Source organism: Ovis aries, chromosome 9, assembly GCF_016772045.2.
Source record: "Ovis aries strain OAR_USU_Benz2616 breed Rambouillet chromosome 9, ARS-UI_Ramb_v3.0, whole genome shotgun sequence".
In the NCBI taxonomy this organism is placed as follows: domain Eukaryota; kingdom Metazoa; phylum Chordata; class Mammalia; order Artiodactyla; family Bovidae; genus Ovis; species Ovis aries.
Window position 1 is genome coordinate 1,550,140 of NC_056062.1, and position 25,291 is coordinate 1,575,430.

At 35.7% G+C, this 25,291-nt stretch overlaps 1 protein-coding gene across 44 annotated transcripts in view; it reads right to left on the reverse strand.

Annotated features, from left to right (window-relative positions):
* The window catches only part of RIMS1 (regulating synaptic membrane exocytosis 1), a 599,063-nt gene that overhangs the window by 101,967 nt on the left and 471,805 nt on the right, over window positions 1-25,291 (reverse strand). For 21 of the 44 annotated variants that reach the window (XM_060393556.1, XM_060393554.1, XM_060393558.1 and 18 more), the window contains 2 exons: window positions 12,138-12,250; window positions 6,212-6,378 (listed from right to left, as the gene is read on the reverse strand). The exons of 15 other annotated variants lie outside the window; for them this stretch is intronic. In XM_060393556.1, the coding sequence (XP_060249539.1) occupies window positions 6,212-6,378; window positions 12,138-12,250 (280 nt within the window). Of the gene's footprint in view, window positions 1-6,211; window positions 6,379-12,137; window positions 12,251-23,474; window positions 23,505-25,291 lie in introns of those variants that run through there. 8 more of the 44 variants (XM_060393557.1, XM_060393555.1, XM_060393550.1 and 5 more) reach the window with 2 other exon arrangements.

The following is a 25,291-nucleotide window of genomic DNA, read 5'->3' on the forward strand; positions in this document are numbered from 1 at the left end:
GGTGGACATGGCATGATTTAACAACTCAGTTGCATGGCCCCTTCAATCATACGATATACTAACAAGTATTATTTAGTAATTTCACCATAAAGGCAGAGAGTTTTTAAAGGGCATGTGGCACAGTCTTTCCATCTCTCTACTGCTTCAATCTGGTCACAGGAAATAATAATAGTCCTCTCATCAGTCTAGGACAATTAAAATGAAGAAATTCCCTGAAAGAAGAACGCCAAGATATATTTCCTTCCTCAGATATTCAATATCCAGCATCTCTCACTGTGTTCCAGTTAGTTTCTCCCCATCACCCAATGTCCATGTTATTTTCCTTTCTTTTTAGTACTTTTGCAGATTAAGTTGACTTTGTTTTTCCATAGGAAAACAGGAGGGCATGCAAAATTGTGTGGACAGCTTTAAAATTCCCTCGTGGTCCTCTTGACTATATTCAATGTCAGTAGGCATAATAAGTATATAAAAATGAAGGTTTCATTTGTTATTCTGAGCTATCGATATAGCGAATAATTTTGCAGTTAAGTATTTTTCAAATACCGTCACAAAATTTCCAAAGATTATTTTTAAATGGTACCCTGTATTCCCTCATGGAGCTGAAGAACTACCATGAAATTAAGGGCATTTGAAATTTTCTGTAATATTTTTCAAGCATAACTGCAATACCAAGATTGATTTTCTGGAAGATATTAAACTATGTACTCATTCTCTATCACAATTTAAAATATCAAATAATTTAACCTACAATGTTTTAAAATCCTCCAATAAGTATATTTCCTTAAGTATGTGCCTACTTATTATTATGCCTACTGACATCAACTGCCAGATTTTAGTAAATTTCCTGCTCTGAAATTACTACTTCTGTATAGGAAAAAGCTGCACTTAAAAAGCTCTCATATCTTTTAAACTATGCTTGTAGAAAAGAACTGCTTTTGAAAATATTCTTCCAAAAAAGAGATGATAAAAAGACCGAAAACTATTTGCATCAAATTTGCTCAGCAAGTTTGTTTATCAAAATTCACTTTGATATAGAAAGGTGACCTTGTAGATCAAGGCAAACCTTTGTCAATGCTGACAAAAGTTTACATGTGAAGGTCGCTGGGAAACTGTTGATTTTGACAGAACTTCTAAAATTATGTATCATCTGAGTACAATTAAAGGATTTTATAGGATTATACTTGTATTTGGTTTTGTAGTTTGATCTTACATAAAACATCTGAAATTTGTCTGCCTGGAAAAAAATTGATACATGATAAAGATGAAAAAAATCCAGAGCTATATTATAAAAATTCAGCTTCTTTTTGTGATAAACATTTTCTTTGATGCAATAAATAAATAAATAAAACTCAGAAACTTAACATATTCTTTCTGGCTTCCAGAACATGTGCATTTCTTATTATCAATTATGGGGCTTCCCACAATGTGGGAGACCTGGGTTTGATCCCTGGGTTAGGAAGATCCCCTGGAGAAGGGAATGGCTACCCATTCCAGTATTCTGGCCTGCAGAATTTAATGGACAGAGGAGCCTGCCAGGCTGCATACAGTCCATAGGGTCAGAAAGAGTTGGACATGACTGAGCGACTTTCACTTGTCACGCTCCCTCTACTAATACACTTTACATTCTTTATGGTTGGAAGGGAAAATGCTCTTCGAGAACTATTTAAGCTAATACTAAATGAAAATTATATGTCACATGCAGAACAAATCTGAAAAAGAAGGGACCTCAAATCTTTATTGATGCTTATTATTTTGAACTGGGCTTCCCAGGGGGCACCTGTGGTAAAGAAATTGCCTGCCAGTGCAGGAGGCATAAGAGACATGGGTTTGAGCCCTGGGTTGAGAAGATCCCCCGGAGAAGGATACAGCAACCCACTCCCATATTCTTGCCTAGAGAATCCCATAGGCAGAGGAGTCTTGTGGGCTACAGTCCCTAGGGTTGCAGAATCAGACACAACTAAAGCAACTTAGCACACATGCACTTTGGATTACTGTGTTGATTTTGCCCTGTAAGAATCATCCTAGAATTACTTAAGTTTTAAGTACTTTGGATCCATGACAACATTTTTTTAAGAACTTTTAATTCATTCTATCTACAAAAGGTTAATTCATATAAACAGTATGCTGCTGCTAAGTCGCTTCAGTTGTGTCCGACTCTGTGTGACCTCATAGACGGCAGCCCACCAGGCTCCGCCGTCCCTGGGATTCTCCAGGCAAGAACACTGGAGTGGGTTGCCATTTCCTTCTCCAATAAACAATATAGTATATGCTTTTCTACTGTAGATCCCTGTTTATATAACCTTTGAAAACATCAAGTACGTTTTGGGTTATTTTGAATGAAGCATTTACAGTGCATCTAGGGGGAGAAATGCTCTTATTTCAGTTCACACAGAAACATATGGTTTAGCTGGTGCCACCCCCAGTGGTCAAGTATCTTTTGCCTAATCATTATGTCAAACACAAAAGATTCATGATATGGTCTGTGAATTCCTAATATTCTGTAAATGATCTTTAAGAGATTGGTCATCTAAATATATTTATATTCTTCAACCTATACATATTTTGTAAGGGCTTAATTTCATTTGTTCCCCAAACAGGGTTTTTGAAGCGCTCTTTAAAGCCTTTTATCTCTTAGGCAATAGGATGCTGGCTATCTAAAATGGGATTTCTCAAACTTTACTTAAAAACTCTGCAACACATTAATGGATGTCCCTGGGAAACAGATCTTCTAGAATGAAATAAACTTGGTATATGCTGGAGTAAGCCGAGATAAACAAGCTGTTACAAGGTAGAACTCCAAACCTCAAGAACTATAGTTTGTCCTGTGAATTATCAACAGGCAAGTGTAGCAAGCAGTATGTGGGAGATGCTGGCCCATGTATCACACTGTACAGCCCACTGCTCATCTCGGAGGTGCCTATCTGGACATTTTCTTGGTTCATCACATACTTGGATAGATGGAATCAGAACCATATATGGTATTTAATTGCCTGCATACTATGGTTCTATATGATATGGACAAGAGGAAGTCAGTGGTTTCTCTCTCTCTCTGGGACCTTAAGGAGTGTACTGGGCACTTGGTGGACTTTTAGATACTGAAACTGTCTTCAGGGGATGCTATAGTGTCTTCTAATCCTTTTAATGACTTTCAGTATAAAACCCGTCCTAGGCAACATAGAGCCAAGCATTTCATGTTTCATAGGAAGATATAAGCAAAGATATTTATATGTGAACCCTGAACAACATGGGTTTGAAGTGAGTGGGTTTATATGCTGATTCTTGCAATAAATATAGCACATATTTTAATCTTTAAATTAACTAAGTGTGGGGAAAAGTTTGTATTCAATGTGGAAAGAAAAGACTAGGGTTTGAATCCTGGTTTCATCTTAACCATCTCAGCTTTCTGCCCACATTGTCAAAGATCTGACCTCTTGTATAGGGAGCCAGAACATAAAAAAATACGTTTTAAGCTCTTAAACAGATTACAATCTCCTTGAGTGTGTAGCATAGATATTATACTATCATGAAGTCTTGGGAAATAATAAAGTCCTTATGCTTGATTGGATCTCCAAGGCTTGCTGGTACCTTTTATGAAATGTAAATACATCTATTATCATATTGATCAGATACTTTATATATGAGCTTGAATACATAGAATTTTAAAACCTATGAAGGTAGTTAGTTACTAAAAATAAAGAAATGCAAAACAACATTATATTGAGAAAAATAAATATTCATAGTGTTATAAGCATTGGGGATATTTAAGGTTGAAGAGCCTGCAACCATTGATATTTTGTTCTTTGTTTCTTCATTACAAACCCTCCTCTCAAGCTTTTACCACAAGGCTAATGGTGGATGCAAAGCAATTCCGAACTGTGTGTGTGAGTGTGTTTGTTAACATTAGCATTTGTGCACCTATGGATATTCCTTGGGAAGAACATATATCAAAAGATAACTAGTTTTTAAATGTCAAAAGAAAGTCTTGCCCTTCCATATCTCATCCTACCCTCTTTATTCCTAAGTGTTCTAAGAAATCAAACATCTACCAACTATGACCTTGAGCATCGGGCCACAGGAAAATACTTCTTCACCTTAGCTTCAGGGGAAACTTGTTCAGCCATTAGTTTAACTGCCTGCCTTTACATAATCCACTTAAATAAAAATAACTCAAACATGCTCCAAGCTACAAAGACAAGAAAGAGGAGCTGAAAACAGGGAAATGACCAGAGAAAACAGATTTGTCATTAAGAAATTCACTTGTACTGTTTCCAGGTCTAATCTCTGTCTTCATCAACTTCAATAAATAGAAATCATATGAATCAAGGAGGCAAAACATCATCTATCTTCTGCTTCATATCATGGTATAATATAGTGAATGTTATCATTGGAAGGACTGATGCTGAAGCTAAAACTCCAATACTTTGGCCACCTGATGCACAGAACCGACTCACTGGAAAAGACCCTGATGCTGGGAAAGATTGAAGGCAGGAGGAGAAGGGGATGACAGAGGATGAGATGGTTGGATGGCATCACTGGCACGATGGACATGAGTTTGAGTAATTTCCAGGAGTTGGTGATGGACAGGGAAGCTGGCGTGCTGCAGTCCATGGAGTTGCAAAGGGTCAGACACATCTGAGCGACTGTACTGAACTGATCTGATAAACTATCATTTTCCCACGAAGTAACCTTGGCTCCAATCACTGTCATGTAGTTCCTTCTCACCCTTTATACAAAATCATAGTACCTTGCCCTTGAGCTGCCTAAAATTTCTGTTCTTTGTTTTCTTCCTTAAAAGCCATGCTGCCAAATTTTTCCTGAAGATAAACTTTTGAAGACTTTATTCTTCTGAAATTTCAAGAGAATGACAGTGGACCCACATAGCATTCTCAGAGCTGGTTTGTAATGTGAATTCTATTAATTAGTTATATTTTATACCATAGGACTCATGCCACTAGAGTCTGTTATGAATATAAATTAAGTTGTTTTTAGTGATTAAAAGTGAAAAAGTTTTTGTTTAATCCCCTATTTATCAATATTCTTGCTAAACTAAATAGGTTCTGAAACACAGTATCTTAATATTTCAATACAAAGGGATCAATTAGAATCATTTTTACACCCTCTATCCTACCAGCTCAATAGAGATATTCTTTAGCTTTTCTAATTCTTTCTTCACTTTTAGAGAGCTTAATACTCTATTAGGACCAGAGGCAGAGAATATTCAAAACAGAGCTAAAATGTTCCACTAATATCTTGACTGATCAGAACTTCTCTTGCAGATTCTCAGTGAGACACTGTCAATTTACAGTAAGATAACTGCTCTCAAATTACATCAACAGGGGAGCAAGGTGCAGAGAAATCCAGGAAGACAGAACGCTCCAGGATCATCATCCAAGCGTGCCATCATACCAGCTCAGAGTGTTAGGAAGATAACTGCTCCTGTTTTGAACATCTACATTTCAAGGGCCTTTCAACAACCCCAAAATGCCTTCAGTGAAACTTCTACTTCTGGGAACTAGTTAAGAGCAAATACAAAATATGCCTTGTCCATACTGAGTCTGTTTTACTGAAGACAGGACCAGATTCCTGAGGTCTTTTCCCCTTCAGCAGGGCTATTTACCTCCTGAGAACCAAGATAATTGCTGGTGATTTAAAGAAACTGCATGCAAATCTCTTACAAGTCCCTTAATGTAAACAAGACGGATGTGTATTTTGCTATCACCCCCACCTGAAGGTGCACCAACTGCTTGGGGACTGAAGACATGCTCAGTAAATTATAGCCTTCAGTAAAATGTAGCCTGCTCTCTGTCCTTCTGTAAATAAAACTTTATTGGACTACGACGGTGCTCACTTGACTGCAGAGTTTCTGTAGGATGACATTGTAAATCATCGCAACAGAGGCTGTCCAGCAGAGCCTGAAGTATTTACTACCGGGCCCTTTACAGAGAGGCTTCCCAACACAGGACTAAAGAATGCTTTGTGGATTTAATGATATTAGAAGGCATTTTAGACATTGCTCCGTGGTTACAGGTCCCACCTGATAGGAAGGACCGCAGAATCTGGGCAATATTACTAACAGTGAAGGAAGGCTGAAGCCACCCTAGTCCCGGTCATGCCAATGAAACGCTCTGGCTCCTCCACCCAAACTCTGAGCGAGGATAAGCAGGAGGCAAGGTGCACTTCTACCTGCTTGGCACGAGCGGTGGCCACTCACCTGATCCTGCCCCGAGGCCGCTCAGACTGCTCGGACAGGAAGCTGGTGCTGCTGAGGCGGGAGGCACTGCTGGTTCGGGACACGGCAGACGCGTCGCTGACGTCGCTGTCTGAGGATCTGGCGGAGACGTTGTCGCAGCTTCTGTACTGATCTGTGTGTGCGCTATACTAAGGAGTGAAAACAAGAGCGTGTGAGCTCCGATACCGGGTCGGGGGAGCAGAGATACACACGGCGAGGCTAGCGGCTACTCCGCCCGCATCAAGCAAAAGTGCACTTTCTTAAAATGAGGTGTGAAGTCTAAAATGACCCAACGCTAGCATGAGGTACGGTTTCCAACAGAACTATCCTGCATCCTCTGAATGGTAAGAAGTGATCTGTGAGGACTGACAAAAACCTAAAAGTGTCAATGCCTGGGTGGGAAATTCTCTAAATAAATGACTCGCACCTACTTACTACCTTAAAATTGCATTATTCCTCTTCTCCAGTACGTCAGTTTCTCTTTTCTTGATTTTCATCACTGCCTACAAATTCTACTCACCTTCTACTCTACCCATGAAATAGACTGCTTCCATCTGTCTGTGCTTCTTGAGGCATTCTAAAACTGATATTTAATTTACCCTACACACTCTCCCTATTTTAAGATGTCACATTCTTTCACATTTTACCAAAAAATATAACTCTCAAAAAAAAATGATTTGCTAAGAAAGCAAAAGGATTATGCCAAATTCAAGTCAAGCGATGGAGGCAAAGACAGAACTTTGACTTTCTATTATGGTTTAATTAGTCATTTTCAGATTAAACTATTTAACTAAGTGTTGAAAGTAAAAAAAAAAAGATTCCTATTAAAATTTCAAGATATGCTATATCTCATATTTAAATGTCTTTACTTTTTAATTAATTAATTTATTTAGCTGTGCAGGTCTTATGTGGCATGTGGAATCTAGCTGCCCAACCAGGGATTAAATCTGGGCCCTCTACATTGGGAGCACACAGTGTTAGCCACTGAACCACCAGCGAAGCCCCTCCATGTGTCTTTGTATCTGTCTTAAGTATTTATTATCTAAAGTTGTAGAAATCATAAGGTAAAAGTTAAAATTGGTGAAATATCGAAAGTATTTTTTTTTCTATTTCTACTTTACTGTCTTACTGCAATGAATCACATAGTGAGTACCTTTATACAGTCTATATTTTTATGTGTTTAAATCATAATAAATAGTAAGGTTGTATAAGTATCTACAATTTTGAAATAATAAATACATAATTGATTTTCTATTTTAGGTACTGGAAGGTAAGATAACTTCTTACATAAAAGAACATATGACTAAAGGGACACATGACCAACATTGGCTATTTACGTTTCTTATCAAGCAATTTAATTCTGCATTTATGTGCTCAGGTGTGAAAATATCAAATGTTTTTTAAACTTGTAGAAAGAGTCACCCTTCCTCTATGCTCCATATTATGTGAGTTTTAACAAATCTAAAATAATCCTAACTAGTTCAACAATTTGTATAAACAATTGTCTTGCTAAAGAATACCACATAAAATGATGCTTAATTGTGGTTCTGTATATACAAAGACAATTATAGGACAATAACACTTACTTTAAAAGTTCTAGAAAAAGGACCATGTTTATTTAATAATTCTTCATATGATAGCAGTTCAGGGTGAAGGTATTTAAACGTTAGCTTTAATTTTCCATCTCTTACATGTATGTGTTGGGCAAAAAATTTCACAACTCCAAATCTATAGAATGTCTATAAAATTCTATTTTCAAATAATTTTTTCATGATTGCATGATTTTTGAAAGCCATATGCTAAATAGTAATCCAAAAGGAAATGCATATATGTTAATATGTTCAGAAGTGAACTATTTACACAACTTTGTGTGTGACCTAAAGTTAACGTGACTTATGATAATGTATTTAAAGTAGCTTGGTAATTTTTATCATCAAATTGTCATATCTGGTAGCATGACACTAACTGGCAGGATTCATTTCAATCAGAACTGGTTTTTATTTACACAGATGTAAAAACATAACATGCTCACATGGCGGAAGCTGAATTTAATACTGTTGCTGGGGTATAGACATAATTCCAATATTACTTGTCTCTAAAACTATTTTGCTATGTTAATATGTCATTCCTGTAATATCTCCAAACATTGAAACGGTAGCTTGTACTTGAGAGAATATGAATTAATGTTTCTAATACAATAAAAGTTTATAGCTGTAGGAAATATTCTGGCATGGTGTTGACCCCTAGAACAAAGTCTCCCCTTATTTGGCAAATGCCAATAATAAGCAGTGAGGACTATAAACTGAGGGTAAGGGAATATGCATGGAACTATTTCTCCAACTGAAGATTTTCTCCTTTCCTATAAATTATCTGTTCTTTTCCTTTTTGTATATAGACTTCTGCTACTCCTGTCAAGAGACAAAACAAAAAATTTTGAAAGATTGTTTGTCATGTTAACATTTTTTTATATTGAGGTAAAGAATAATTCATCATTCTGAGACAATGTCACAGTTTTCTTCACATTTGCAATTTGAAGGAAAGACTTTATACTCACTTCATACTACTATATCTGCTTATTTTCAAAATCTGTTAAAAGTTTAATAACTTTGACTTTTCATCAAGCATGATCCTTTAAAAATCCTATTTAACCATTAACTATGTTAATGGAAATACGTTAAATGTATTTTGAGAAGTGTAGCATCCTCAGGAGAAATTCATATTGATCATATAGCAGGGAAATTAGTTCTTGATGTGAAGAAAGCCCTGATAATAGGATTGCCTCTTTCATAACTTATAATAAACATTCAGAAGCTCCTACAAAACCTATTACGTCAACTCTGCTTGCTGTTCCTAAGTTACAGAAACAGAAGTGCTGTTTCAAATGTGAGACCTACATGAAAATTCACTCTCCATTGATGAATTTCACTCCATCGCCAGGGCATGTGACTCGAAGACCAATGAAAATATAGCACAGTGTCACAGTTCAGGGACAGTGATTGCAGTTCCGTGTTTTCTCAGAAGCCAACCTCCTGCTAATTCCTTACTCAGGATGGAGTTAGGTTTGTGTAATACTTTAAGGAGGTGTCAGGTGTGAAACAGCTTAGGAATTACACTACATCTGTCTGGTAATTCTTTGCCCTGAAGAAAATCGAATTCTGTTGGTGTGTCATTATAAATATTAGAAAACAGTTAACCAATTTTTAATTTGGCAGAATTTCAATTAAGGTGCTTTGCTTTAGGCAAAGTGCTGAATGACTAAAAATAAGTTAATAAGGGAATAAAGTTCAAAATTTAGTGTATATTAAATTTATGAAATGATTGGTTCTCAGCTATACAAATACAAATAGATCTTTGTAAATTGTTAAAAGGGGTAAAAGGGTAAATTTAAGAAAGAAAAAAGAAGAGAGGATTAACAGAAATTACTACTGGAAACTATTGTAAAAATTTATTGTAAGCATTAAGAATATTAGAATCATGCAGAGTATTTACCTTTTACTTAACCCATAAAATTAAATATAAGCTAATTATTTGTTATTTTACCCTATATATTTTTCCTGTATTATAGTCTCATGTTTTTAAAGATACCATATCTTTGATTTCACACTTATCAGTATAATTTATAATAATGTTATTTATATAATATAGTAGTATCAATATATGCAGTAAAAGCAATTGTAACATATTTAAAAGTAAAAGGTTTTTTAATATTCAAATGCAATAAAAGAGAAAAAGGGAAAGGATGTCTATGCAAACAAGAAAGGAATGTTAGAATATAATAATTCAACTACATACAAATTAAAAGCCATAGGAGAGCCTCTGAATCAGGCTGGAGTCACGTATACATTTCACTGGTGTCACAGGAAGACCAAAGGGCAGCTAAGTTCCAGCTAGGGAACGGAGGGCTGACGACCAAACAGGAAGTCTGCTAATGAAGAGAAAGTATCTCCCTTCTTTGGAGAGAGCCTCGGTTTTCATAAATTTGGTAAATAAGACAGCTGGACTAGAGAGGGTCATTTTTACATATTTTTAGATTCTGGAACCTCTCAATCAGGATAAACCTACTTTTGATTCATTATGAAAACAAGTGTTAGTGGTGGTTTAGGGTGGTTTAGATTCTAGGGCACTTCATTTTCAAGTTTTTTGATCAGCTGATATGACTAGAGGCAAGGCTTTCAGGATTTTATGCTGATTCTTTATTCACTTCTTTCTTGTTTTCTGTACTGGCTCGACCTTTCTCTGTGGTTCAATCTGACCTCATCCTTTGACATGATGCTAAAAAATCAAGAAAGCATTTCCATCTTTGATTAAGCTTTTCTAGTTTAAAGATCCTCCCCAAATAAGTACATGCCACAGTGGAGGAAGAAATCCTAACTTCACCTGTTTCATAATGCTTACCACATTTGTGTAAAGGAAAACAAAAATGATGATGATATCCATAAAGACAGACAAATAGCTGATTAAGTGATAATATCATAAAGTACAAACCAGAGGAAAAAACATGTGGAGCAGGAATCAGCAACTTTGGGCAACATCAAGATATTCTGCTTACTAATATTTCTCTCTCTCTCTTTTTTTTTTTTTTTTGCTTTACTGATTTTACTTTTTAAAATATTGTTTCAGACTCCTAGGGAGTTGGGCTCCACTAGATCACAGTGACCTTGAGCTCTGTCCAGTTGGAACCTTCTGCAGTTAAACTAAGACATAAAGTCATAAAATGATAAGACGCTGTCCAACACACATGCCTGTATGCTGGGCTGGTAACAAATCTGATTTTGTTACCGCCTGTATATTTTTGTATTCGTTTCTGAATATCTGGCTACATAATGAACTACCTCAATATTTAAAAATGAGTAGGTTTTACTAGCTTCATGTACCAAGCTAACAACATTAATTTAGTATAGTTTTTACTTAATTCTGAATTTCTAAAAGGTCATTACTTTTAAAAGGGCTCTGGATATCGAATTATAACACAGGTTATCCTGCAGTGTGCTTCTCCGGTGGCACTAGTGGTAAAGAGCTCACTTGCCAATGCAGGAGACATAAGAGTTGAGTGTTCGGTTCCTGGGTCAGGAAGATCCCCTGGAGAAGGGCATGACAACCCACTCCAGTATTCTTGCCTGGAGAATCCCATGGACAGAGGAGCCTGGTGGACTGCAGTCCACAGGGTTGCAAAGAGCTGAACATGACTGAAGTGACTTAGCACTTCCTGTAGTAGCTACTGCCGCTTTTGTAGTCTTTTTTAAAAATATTTTTTTAAAAAAAATCAGACAATATATTCAAAATTGCTTAATGAAGTGTAAAACTCTATTTTAATTAAAAATCATATTTTAATCAAAATTATCAGATACTATTTAGCAGTTTATAAACTCCTCAATGCATCCTTACAAAATAACTTTGAAATATAAGTTTTTATTCTCTCTTAAAATTGTGTGGATTTCAGTTTCTAAGAGTTTAAATCAGTTTTCTTACTAAAGACAGATCAATAAGAAATCTCACATCACACAATTTTCACTCACTGTGAAATCTCCATAGGAATTATCAACCTCAAATAGTATTTAAGACTATAAATCTACATCTTAATATTTAAAATAGAATGTTGAATGAAATTCAAGAGATAAAATGGCTTCATTTACCTTACTGATGTGAATTTGACTACTGACAATCATTAAGTGACTGTAACATCAAGCATTTTATTTTTTCTAGAAAACATTTAATCCAAATTCATAAATGATAGGTTACTAAACTTCTATCTTGTGACCACGTTAAGAGGAGAGAAGCCATGGTGCAAGGCCATCATCTGAAGCCTAATTTCTCTCCTGTAACTTAAAGGCTCACTGGTCCTACCTGCTACCCACACTGTACTTTTTTTTTGTTACCAGGGAAACTATTGGTCAGTTACTGGTTTTACCTTGGAATACTGCTCGCGATCAAGTTCTTGACTAGAACCAGACCCTGTTGTCTGCTTAAATCGATGCACTTTCATTTTCATCTGTCTCGTTCGCTCCTCCACTACTAAGCTTGCTGCAAAAACACACAACGGGAATCCGTTAAAACACCGAAGCACCTCTGAGGAACCGAATGGTTTAAGATTGCAATGCTTTTGATAATGACTTCAAGTAAAATCTCAAAATGACACGATTAACAAACAAAAGGCAAAAGATCAAATGCTAGCAACTGGGGCTCTAATGAAGAATGTGACTCAAATCACACAGGACGGGGGACACAAAGGTTAGTAACAAAAGCTAAGGACCCTATGTCTTTATCAGAGATGAAATAATATCAATTCTTCATAAATGAGTATGTAAAACTGAATTTGATTGTGAAAATATGCTCCCTATTGAATGAACTGGTTGCTTGTACATATGACGCGAACACATCACACAAAGCTACACGTGTTTACTGAGACGCATGCACACCAGGTAACACTGTCAGCTGAAGCAGGCACCTAAAAACTCTTCTAATGGAACAGCATCTGCTTTTCTGAGGCATTCTTATTGAATTCTTCATTTCCACCAACCGTTTTTCATGAATATTTGCCAATCTTAAAAACTGGACTTGCTAAAGGAAAAGATTCATTTTCTATTTCTGAAAGCTCTGTCTGACCACAAAAACAAAATTCATACTTCTTGAAAATGTGATATAGAACTTTGGGTTTTTAATTTAAATTGTAAATAAACGAGTGTATTCCAGTTAAGCCTTTGTTCAGCTTCTAAGTAGTGTAGCAGGTGTGACTGTTTAGGTGTGAAGTACTGCCTTCAGTAAAGTATGAGCTATTTTAAGTCAGAATCTATCACAAGGAGCTTACTTAAAGACCCTGTCTTTAATTTTTACCTTCTTACCAATGAAAAAATAATACAGTTGTGTACATGTACCTGTGTTGTATGAGGGCGATGTTTATGCTTTATAACTTATCTTTTGCCAATCTCTGCAACAAGTGCTAGAGTTTATTATTAAGTTGCTTACATACACATATATCTGACCAAAACCCGTTGTTTTGTAACTAATGTACTGGGGTCTCTGCCAAGAGGTTTTGTGATTTAAAGGAGAATGGGAATACTGATACATTTCATTGACCTGGTTGTTAATTTCCTCTCTAACCAGGAGTTTATAAAGACACTTGCTAACAAATCTTTTCCACTGCAGTGATTAAACATGGCCTTGATAAAAGACACTGACACTCATGGAAATTCAGTAAATATTTAGCTTTTGCTGTGTGTCCAAGTACAGGCTAATAGCCCATGAGATAAGTACATGGTGTGAAATGTATGGTCAATGTTTTAATTGTCTTCTCACACCAAGTTATTAGATGTTTTGCTTTGCTTAAAGTCAGTGTATTAGACAGATGTTATCAACCCCTAGTGACACAGGTACGTGAATGAAGAAGTCACAACACTTGGTTTGAAAATGTTGACTCATGGTTGTAAATGATAACTATTGTGATTAAAGTGTGGCTCAATACTTGGGAAGAGCAGTTTCTAAATGTATTAATTACTTGACAATATACAAGGAGTCATAATAAGTATTACAAAGCAAACTGCTATGCAAGAGAATTAAAATTATTGAAAATGTGAGCTGTACTTATAGAAAGCCATATACCCAGTGAGAAAATGTACAGGAGTCTGCTGTCTGCCATCTGCCTGTGATGCGGTAACTCCTCGGTCATCTGCTTTGGGCTTTGAGGAAGACAGATGAACTGTGAGCAGCTGTACTCTGCAATTAACACTTAAATCCAAGTAATCTCTACTTGTGATAAAAGCAGATTTAAATGATGTCAGCTTAATATTCTCAGCAATGACAGACAGTTTAAGAAATTTTTGACATTGGTTAGCCTATAGCTTTATGCCCTTCACATTTAGCACCACGTAATTCTTGGTGGGGAGCACTGAAAAGGTCATTGAAAGAGCATTGAAAAGATTACCCGAGAGCTACAGCCTAAAGCAGTCTGGAATAGTTCTGGTGACTTAACCTTGCCAGGAAAGCACCTCATTTCTTTAAATAAGAGGCACAGAATTCCTGGGGCGGGCCTGAGAAACACACAGCAGGGTGGCCAAGAAGTCACGGAAAAATTAAGGAAAATGCTTCAGACTGAAGGTGATGTGTGATTAGCAAAGTACACGTAGGTTACAGCTGTCCCTTAGAGAAGACCAGGTTTTTCATCCCTAAGGATGAAGGATGGCTTTCCATCTAATACACCTGGAAGACCCTACAGACAGGCTAGTTTGTCAACAGCTACATATCTCCAGCTATATTTCATTTTCATTCTTTTCTAAAGGCAGCTCCATCCAGACTAGCAATTCTGAAGGCTCTTCTAAAGTTTACAAAAAGAAAGAGATTTCCTTTCTTTCTTCCTCTCATTTCTTTTGCCTTCCCTCTATTAAAGGTGGTCTTTTTCCTCTCCCACCTCCCCCTGGATGAGGCTGCTGTCTGTGCTGTGTCGCTCTCAAGAGGACCTGCTGGTGGCCAGGGCTGTCTGCCCTCTGCTTTCAGAGGCAGGACAGGGCCACGGCGGATACCAAAGGCGAACTGCGGCAGCAGCAGCAGGATTTTTAAAGACTTTAAAAATACCAACAAGCTGAATCCTACAATGGTTCAATGACTTCACTCTGACCTCCCAAAAGTGATTAAGTGATTAATATACTATCTTTATTCCTAAAGAAGTGAAAGTTGACATCCTCTAAGCTGTCAAAGAAAGAAAATCTCCAAATCGTTTTCTTTTCAAAATCATGACTGGACACCCTCGACTCATCAGCACTAATGCCGTTTCTATGTCCTCAGTGCTTGCTCTCGGATTCCAAGATCAGAAGTGAAATGCAAACAGCTTATTGTTCACTTACATAAAAAAGTCAGGCAATTACACGTAATTCACATTTTTAAAGAGTATTTCCCTTTATTTCCGGATGGTGTGCGCGTTAGTGTGTGTTCTAAAATGACTGTTGACACAAGTGGTCATGTTGCAGTGAAACTGCTTTTCGTAAACATCAGTAAAGAGGCTTCAGTGCGAACTGGGCAATTCTTTAGCTTTTCTACACATATCGTGTATTGTACATTTTATTTTTCAACTGTACATTATGGAGTGAAATGACATCCATTCTGGATTATTGGTGTGTCAAGCTAAATAGTAAGAAAATTTATCAGCTAAAATGGAACCTTTATCACAAATTGATAAAGAAAACATGATTATTAATGTACATGATTTATAGAGATTATAATATACTTGGTAATGATTAGAAATAAATCCTTGGAATGTGATTAACTGTTGGGTAACCAGTTAAAAGTAAAATTAACCGCAGCCCAGAGAGCTCAAATATCTTACTTTGAAAAGAATGATTATCCATTATTAATTTTTTTATATTGACAATGTTAATGCTAATAGCAAAATTAAAATATGAAATAAAATATTTTCTAACTCTTCCATAAATTCTAGCATTAAATTTACTCTGAATACCGGTAGCATTGGAAACTAACTAATCATCAAAATGCCAGTCACTATTCCTTTTTAAAAAGATTTTAAATTTGGAGAACATCTGGGTTTTAAATTTTTTTTTAATTTTAGTACTGCCACATACTAGAGAATTAAATAATCTTGCTCATGTTTTATAACATGTAATTATCACATAATTTCACTTAGTTTTTAATGAAAATATAGCTTCAATTATAATTCCCATAGAGTGATAGTAATATAATTCATTTCCCCTAGCCACTAGAGTATAATTAACATTGTAATTTTATACAGAAGCTTTTTATTAAAAGCCAAAATTTTTCACTATGCTTTCTACAAGCTGACTAATGTGTCTGATGTTAAATAAATTAGGTCTTTTAAAAAGCAGGTATTAATTTCCCTAAAAGATATTTATTGAAATTCATCTATTTTCTTTAGATCAACTTTTACCCTCAGTTAATTTTAAACTCTGACATTTTTATCCAATGAATGTACTTATATCAAATATCAACTCAACATGTCAATGTATGGCAAAACCAATACAATACTGTAAAGTAATTAGCCTCCAATTAAAATAAATAAATTTATATTAAAATAAAATTCTTAAAGAAAAAAGAAAGTTTAGAAGTTTTCTTAGAATTTAAGTTGAAAAAAAAAAACACAAAAACCTGTGAAATAATTTCCTGTCTTCTAAACACAACTGATTGGAACACAAATGGTGAGATTTACTAGAGTTTTTTTAATGGAAAATATTAGACATTATTAAAGGTAAAGACAGAGTAACAGAATTACTTATATTTTCATGCTCCATGTTGTGCTGTGAATTCCTAATCCAGTATTATAGGTGACCTGGGAGAAACTGTGAAGAAGCTGCAATCATTTGCAAATACTGCGTTTGGACCTATATGCACTTTTCTAGATCTATCCTTTCATAAGATTATTAAAGAGGCATGGGACTTAAAGCTAAAGAATCATTAATAAGTCTTCCCTAATCCATCACTGAAAAATTTCCAATGTATCACCTCGTCCAAAGAGAAATGCAGTTTTCGGGGAAACTCCTTTGACTCGGTAGACGTTCATGAGCTGCTTTAAAACACTGTAAATATCATGGCCCTGTGTAACGTAAGATAATTATTAAACATTAAATTTTCATAAATATATTTTAAATATTATTCTCAAATTTACAAGTATGTAAATACAACTTTGTTCTGCTCTTCAAATTCCTCAAGTCTTTCACATCTCTCCCTATGCATCTAGAAATTAACAAGAATTTGCAATTTCAAACATCTGTGTTTATAGGCAAAACAGACAATCCATACAATTTATTGCTAAACCTACATTTTCAAGTTTTCTGGGTGAAATATGAGAATAAAAGGGAATAGAGAACATGAAAATTTCTGTATTATTAAATAATTAAAGTAAAAAGGTTATTGAGTATTTTTTTTTTAATAACAAGCACATGTGTAAAAGGTAAAACATGGTAATATTTGTACAGGATAACAAGCTTGTCTAAAGCTTGCTACCACACTTTACGAAATCGTAGTGCCTTTGCATCATAACGAGTCTGGCGACAGTGAAGCCCTGATCTGGGTCTGGTGTGTCTCAGAGTGATGATAAATGACCACGGGCCTGAAAGCTGTCAGAATTAAACATATGAATGAGATATCTGCAATGCCTGTTACTGACAGCCGTGAGGAAAGCCCTTCTCTGAAGCATTTATTTTTACAAATCACTCCTGGTGGGCACTCAAATACAATAAACAAAAAAGTAACAGGAAATGTGGAGATTAGAAAGTAATAAAAGATGAAAAAAAATGAGCTGACTGAATCTGTAAACTTTGTAAGGTATACACAGCCTGAAGAGAAAGAAAGATGCTTTTATATTAGGAAATTCAAGACTGCAAAACTTATCTCTACACACGGGTTTTTGGACTTTAGAGGAACACAAACTGTTAAGATGTAGGAACATTCTCCACACACCTGGAAGCAATGGGGTAAAATGGTAAGAACTCAGGACTCAAAAACACTTGGCAGAGATTAAAACCTCAGACACACCACCATTCATCAGTGTGAACTTGATCAGTCCTGACATCTCACCTTTACGGAGTTTTCACTTGTAAAGAAAATGAAAACTCTAAGACATCACTTAGAATAACTTTCTGCTGTTGTAGTCTCTGACTCTGTACTGTTGCAATAAATTTTGACATTTTTCTGATATCTTTAAAAAATAGGAAGCTAACAACTTTGTCTCTTGCTCAACTAACGAATTTCCAGCATTTTTACTTTTTTTTGTTGTTGTTTGCCAATTTACCAAAACCACAGAAGTTAAGGGGCAAAAATTACCAGTTATATTTGGTTATGTTTTATCTTTTTTTTTTTTTTTTTTTTGCCAGTTAAGAGACAAAGCAGTATTTTTACATCCATCCTTATCCTTGGATTCATACAAGCATAATAAGCAACTTTGATACAACACTCACATAACCCACTCCTCTTGCCTCGACATATAGAACATGTGTATCTAAAGAGTAAATATTTAAAATATTTTGACTATACAGCAATGCCCATATTCTGGGTCATTTTCCTAGAATAAAATGAATTTCAATTTGCAAGCGGAGAAACGTGCCCCTTCATGATTCTCTTGGATGTTAAGGCTTATGCTACAGTAACACAAACAATAAAATAAGAGATGCTGTCTGTCCAGGATAAGAAGCATAAAATACAAGTAAATAATGCATGCAAAGTAAAAAGAACCATATCGCCTTTATGAATTTGAAAAGAGGCTGTGTTTTGGCATAAAAAATTGAAATGGAATATCGATTTAGAGGAAATAGGTAACTTCTATGTATTATCACTTAAATCTCTTAAATCTCTTTTGTCTGCAGCCAAAACCCCAAGGCCATCTCTTGTTTTAGCTGATTTTCACTCAACTATCTAAAACAAAGTTCAGGATTTCCAGCCCCATATATCACTTTCAGTGTCAAAATAGCCAAGCCCCAGTGTAACAGTGAAAATATTAATCTGATCCTGGACAGATGAGAAAGTCAAATGAAAAATCTGTCATTTTACCCTGCCCTTTTGTTACACAGGTTTAAGTAGCTTTTTATGTTTATGTCTGTCTTGAGAGCAGGCACTATCCTCCTTACAAGGCACTGTATAGAACACAATCTTCGTGAGAGTAGTCCATGGACTTAAGGCTTCTCTGGGAACACAAAGGGTTAAGCTGTTCATCCCCAGGATCTCTTAACATGTTTATCTATCATTTTTTGGTAATCCAATTACACTGGAGGCAACAGAATCTATCTTGAAAGGTTTGATATGGCGTAACTACTAAATTCAACGTCTCCTTTCTTTTTTGCAAAAAGTGTAGACAAATTTTAAAGTTTACAAAACAAAATTACAGTATTTAGGGGAAATATACAGCTTTAGAGGAGAAAACTCAAAAAGTCTATTCATGGCTAGACATCCACCTTTTATCTTCTCTTGCAGAATCAGGGAGGAAGAGGCAAAACTCTTCTCCCTCAAGGGTGCATTTCTGGCAAACTGACAGCTGGTTGATTCAAGCGTTAAATACTTCAAAACTTTAAACGTCTTTAATAGTATTATAAAGCATCACATTTGAATCAGCAGAACAGAAAAAATGGGTCCAAACCAAGAGTTCAGAACTACTGTACATGGACCACTTTCATATATCCCTAAAGTTTAAAAAGAAGGCTAGAATGACAAACATAGTTATAGGTTTGTGACAAAAAGAGAAATGGATTTCGATGCTTTTACTAACAGAGCTCTAAATGTTTATGACTAAACATTCATGAGTATTCATCATAAGTGTTCAAGAAAAGCAAAGCCATAGAAGATTAAATAACTTGAAATCTTTACACACAGTAACATCAAATGAATCACCTGGGTAATATGCACCTACTCAAAATGCAGTTAAGAAAAATGTGAATAAAGCCAAAATCCTTTTCTACATAATGACAGTTAAAATAATTATGCCTGTATGGATTCACAAATAAATTAGTTTACTTATATAGGCAAAAGCCAAGAGACATGATTTTTCTCCTATAACGTGTTTCAAAAGCAACTCCATAAACAATAAACAATGTAACATAAAACCATTAAAATGCTGTTTTTCACTTTTAATCTGAATTACATTTAATTCAGATTAATGCTCATGGTTCCATAAAGATTATAGGTTGAGTGCTTGCCATTCAAACTACTCTTATCAACACTTCAAGAAGAAGAGACAGATAATTTATTGGAGCATTTTTCTAACAGAAGTTTAAAAAAATCAGTTGACTAGAGATAATCCTTAAATGGCCCTTATGACCTGCTTACAATAATTATTATATATTTTCTTAGTTAAACAGGACCACAAAACAGATGCTAGCTCATTCCTTTTCAAATCCTTTAGTTACTTGAATTCTAATTGCACTTCATTCTCTCTATGGGTAAACTACACATTTCTTATGATAAAGGGAAGCCTACTTGTAGAAAAGACAGTATAATGAGTTTTGTTATTATTCCAAATTGCATCCAAAAGGCAAAAAGTTAATGCACTTTAGAGATCCTATCTTAAAGGCATATAAATTAGAAACTTATTATGATAATAACATTTTTTCTCACCTGAAGCCTTTTAATTTCTGGTTCTGTTTTGATCTTCTTATATCATTATTTCGATGCCCCCAAACTACATTCATGGGCTCTTTAAAACTGTCCAAGAAATGTAGCAGAGAGGGAAAAATTGGCTTACTTTGAGAATGAATGATTTAAAATCTGCCTATAAAACAGTCTGTGAATCCTAGAAAGACAGGGTACCTCAGCTTCCAACATACAAAGAGGTGGGAAAGAGGTAAACAAGCTGGTGTGAACACTTCTATTTCCTCAGTTAACTTTTCAACGTGAGAAGGCGTCATCTTAGTCCGAATACAGTGGTTTCCTTTTCTCAGGGAGCAGGGTTTGCTTGAAGAGCAAGCCAGGGATTGGAAGATCTGGCTGAGTGACATAAAACTGGGTCACCAGGGGTGGCAGGGTCCCTGGGTGGGCCTCCTCCACAGGAGGGGGAGGTGACCGCGACCCGAGGGAGTGGCCGGGACATGGGCTGCGGCTTCACGGTCCAGCTCTGTCCAGCAGCGGCTCTGCTCTTCTGGGCATCCTCTGCTGTCTTTCTATAAGAGGAATCACTACACCTTCCTTCGGCTTGTCCTGGGTCATCACCCTGATTATGCAGTGTCACCCCACAGTGGGTGCTTGGTCAGTGCTGAACGTGGCAGAGGCAGCCAAGCAAAGTGGTTCATCAGCACAAGGGCTCCAGAGTGAGGCTCAAGCCCTGATTCCTGGCCAAGCACTTCCCCAGTGAGCAGCTGACCTGGGTCGGGCTCTGCATCTCTCTCTGCTATAGCTCCCTCAGTTGATAAACGAGGATATGAATAGTTATGTCTCAAGTTGGGGCAGAAATATGATGAGATGAAGAGATGACCCTGTTAGTCAAGACACTGACCTAGAGGAAGTGCCCTATAATCTCTAACTCATATTAAAAATGTTCAGTATATTATACCTCTCTGGATGTGTTTTACAAAATACGCTTGAAAATTATATACTGGTCCCCTACGTCCCCTTTGGGTAGGGTGACCAACCACCCCATCCTGCCCAGAGCTTTCCTGGTTTTAGCACTGAAAATCTTGCGTCTTGTGAAACCTCATAAATCCTGGAGTAACTGGAAACATCTTACAAATTTGGCTGCAGTTCATCAAAAGCCACCTCTCACTAGGGGTCCTGTAAGTCTGTGCTATTACCTCCTGTAGTTAAGGCAGTACCTACCACTCAGTGAGCACTCAGGATAACCTGATTCTAAATTCTAAATATAGTTGACCTCAGAAAGGTCAGCTCACAGCAGCAGGGTTTCTGTGCAAAATAAAACGTTTTCTTTCCTTTGGGGCAGGTGAACCTACAATCTGACTCCGAAGACATTTCTTGAATTTGCTTACATCTTTTCCGGGCTGCCTATGCTTTTCATGGCTAAGCTGTGGCTCCCTTAAATCCCAGGAGAGAAATGCAGCAACCTGGATTGCTCTCTGCCTTACTGGCTGCATTTGGAAACAAGTCTTTTCGATTGTTTCCAGTCACCTGGTACATCCCATGAAGCTTATCTACATCCCATGTCCCAGGCTGCCTTGGAAGAATGATGACACACCTCAGTTAGGACAAAAACAACCTTGTTAAAATGTAACAACCTGACATGCTCTGTAGCGAGGCTGTAAAGGTGCATACTTCATACACTTGAAGTTGTCCAACCCATGAATCTTGCATTGTTTCGACTAGCAAATTAAAGCTTTGGCTAGTAATAATATAGGGAAAAGAGCTCTCCAAATCAACAATTATTATACTTATTTTCGGCTAAACGAATGAGGTCATTGACCCATCCCCAACATAACATCTTTCAGTATACTAAAATTTATCTTGCAAGTCTAAATAAATTCTTCTGAATGTAAGTACAAATGAATTGGCCATTTTTGTACTACTGAACCTAAATTTGTGTTTCTGATACCTGAATTAAAAGTGCAAGATGGCCAGAAATCTATGGAAAATCTAGGGACCAAAGCCTAGGATCTCATAACATCTTGATCTGAATAACATTTTATTTTTATTAATATCTATTCATTGCCTAGTATTTCAGACACATTGTCAGAATATGTATTATGTGCCGGAATATAAATAAATTTTCATAAACTCAAACTAATATAGGTACTTGAATATTACCTCCCATTTCCAGTCTATGACATTGAGAGACATAACACATACTTCACTGTGCTCAAAGGTAGGAATATAAACTTGGGATTTGTGCCATTAAAATAGAATGCAATCAAGTATAGATGAAGGAGGTCCGAAGTGGGAGATGGGCTTGTAATCTATGTCATGTCACCAGGGTGGATGGGTAAATCTCTGAACCTCTCTCAGTCTGAGCTTTATCTTTCATAAAAGGATGATGGTCCTCTCAGGACTAACTTTTAGAGTTACTGGGAACAATATTTACATCTTCAAGCTACAAATAGTGAGCAAAGGTACTTTTGTTAAATTATATAATCCTTTAGCATTGCTAATATTATTTCTTTAAGCTGAAATCTCATATTTAAATATTGAATTATCAAGCCAATAGTCACATCTAATAAGGTGGCACATGAGAGTGCGTTGATGTCTGCTCTACATGAGATTCAAGTACAGAGACCAAATGTCACATGTGATCCGAAGGGCCAGGGCAGGTCAGCAAGGTGCCAAAACAGCAGCATAAACGGTTTCCCTCCAGTGTCCCTCAAGGAGGAAGAACTGATGGGTGTTCTAACCCTCCTGGGGCCAAGAGGAGCAGAATCCTGGCAGCCACTTTCCAATGCATGACTGCAGGGGGCCAAATATTCCATAAGGTTACTGCTGTTTAGAAGGAAAACCTAGGGATTTTCTACTCCTTTGCATCAAAGACAGTAAGCATTAAACCCTGTATCTATGAGTGCAAGGGAATGCAAAAAACATAAAATAAATATGCTACTCTTCTCTAAAGAGAATTGCTTTCTAGTTGTCAGTGTCGAAAAATAAATTTTGAAGCAAAAATACTCTTAATTTTAATCCTCTCTTCTTTGATGTGAACTGCTCACAATACAAAACAATTGACACCAAATGCCCTACAAAATCACTGCAGGCAAAAAGCTATCTGTTAAATAATGTAGCTCATTATTTTTAAAAATGCAGTTACGTAACTCATATACTATGAGAGAAAAGAAACAATATTCAATTGTTAAAAAGTTACGTTAATATTTACCTTTTGTGGATGAGTTATATTTTTCTTGTTCTTCAATGAATTAAATGCACATAATGATGGAAACAAAAGAAAGAAATCAGCAAATTTATAGTTAGACATGGAAATGTGAATCAACACAATGGCATGAATAATAAAAATATGTAACATATAATATGATATGACAAACTTTAATGACAAACCATGAAGAAGTCTCAAACATGGCACTAAAATCAATCAAAGAAAGAGTGAATGCAACAATTTAAATATTTTAAATAAAAGCATAAACACTGGGAAATTAATATATTTAGAATTTGAAAAAGTATATTTTGTGTTACTTTTCTTGCCTTTGAAGAATTGTACAATATTTCAGCACCCACTTAACTAAGACATTTTAACCTTAATATATTGTGACAGTTTATTATAAATGTATTTAAAAGCATATTTAATATTCAAAACTAACATTTTAATTTCAAAAATGAAAGCCTTTCAGATAATTTAAAATATTATATAATAAATGAACACATAAATTCCATTTTTTGGTAGGTAGTAGGCATTTTCTTTTCACCGTGGAAAGTATTCTAGAACATTTTCCACTCGGAAAAAAATATATTCTACTTCAGGTAATCCTTTCCTCCTTCTCAAATGAGTTATATTAAACTATTTCAAAGTGAAATATTCTCTGGAGATTATATTTCTCACACATTTCTTATGCATTTATCTACCTCCTTGCTGGCACATCATTTACTGAGAAACAATGGCCTATCCAGATGTTCTGAAGGGGCGTGCATTAATGTTGCTGCTGCTGCTGCTAAGTCGCTTCAGTCGTGTTAGGTAGCAGAATACCAGAACAACAACAACAAAATAGTTGGCACATTGTTTCAGTTTATGAATGATCTTTAAATAGGTCTTCTTAAAAAAACTATGCTGCCCACACACATATAAAATCACTTGATTGGCTCCAGAAAACCATCCATTTTAATGCAACTGATTATCTTGCTTTCCGTCTCACACTACCTTAGGGTTACACCGGAATACAACATTGGAACATATCCAGAGGAGTTTCCTGAAAGCCTCTGCTCTCAATTATCACATACCTTCAGTTACCTAAATGTTAAGGCTACTTTTTCAGCTACTTTATCTCAAAATCTGTATCATAACCACACCTCTGCTTCCTCCCTAACTGTAACATAATCAGATTACATGTAGAAAATAGGCTAGCATTCCTAATTTTTAAAAGAAAATTTAAAATACATTTTTAGAAGTTTAATTAAATGTGTTTTATCACATGATGTTAGCCTTTAAAAATATATATATATATATCTTTCATTGTACAAAGAGAGAATGGTAGAACTGAATTACAGTGAAGAAAATAAGCATTCAAACAATCTAAGGATCCTAAACACAATAATGCAGATAATTACATCCAGAAACTATGCATGAAAAAAATTATAAGTTCATCAAGAAGTTATAACACTATTCAGGAATCTAAATCATTTGAAATATTCACTCTTACCAACCAATTGTCAACTCAGCTTTTAAAATAAAATACAATTATCCTTTGTTAAAATTTTTTTTAAAGTAAAAATAAACATAAAATGAGACTGGAAAGAAGGAAGTCAAATACGGTAGGGCATTCATTGATTGTAAATAAACTGCATTTGGCATTAGTCTTCACAGAATACAGAAGTAAATTTTAACATATAATATTAAAGAAGAAAATGACATGATTATATAGCCTTAAGAACATCAATAAACTCCATCTTCAGTAAAATGAACTAAATTCTATTGAGCCCATGAATAAAATTAGATGTTGATTTTTTAAAACATATTCTAGGAAA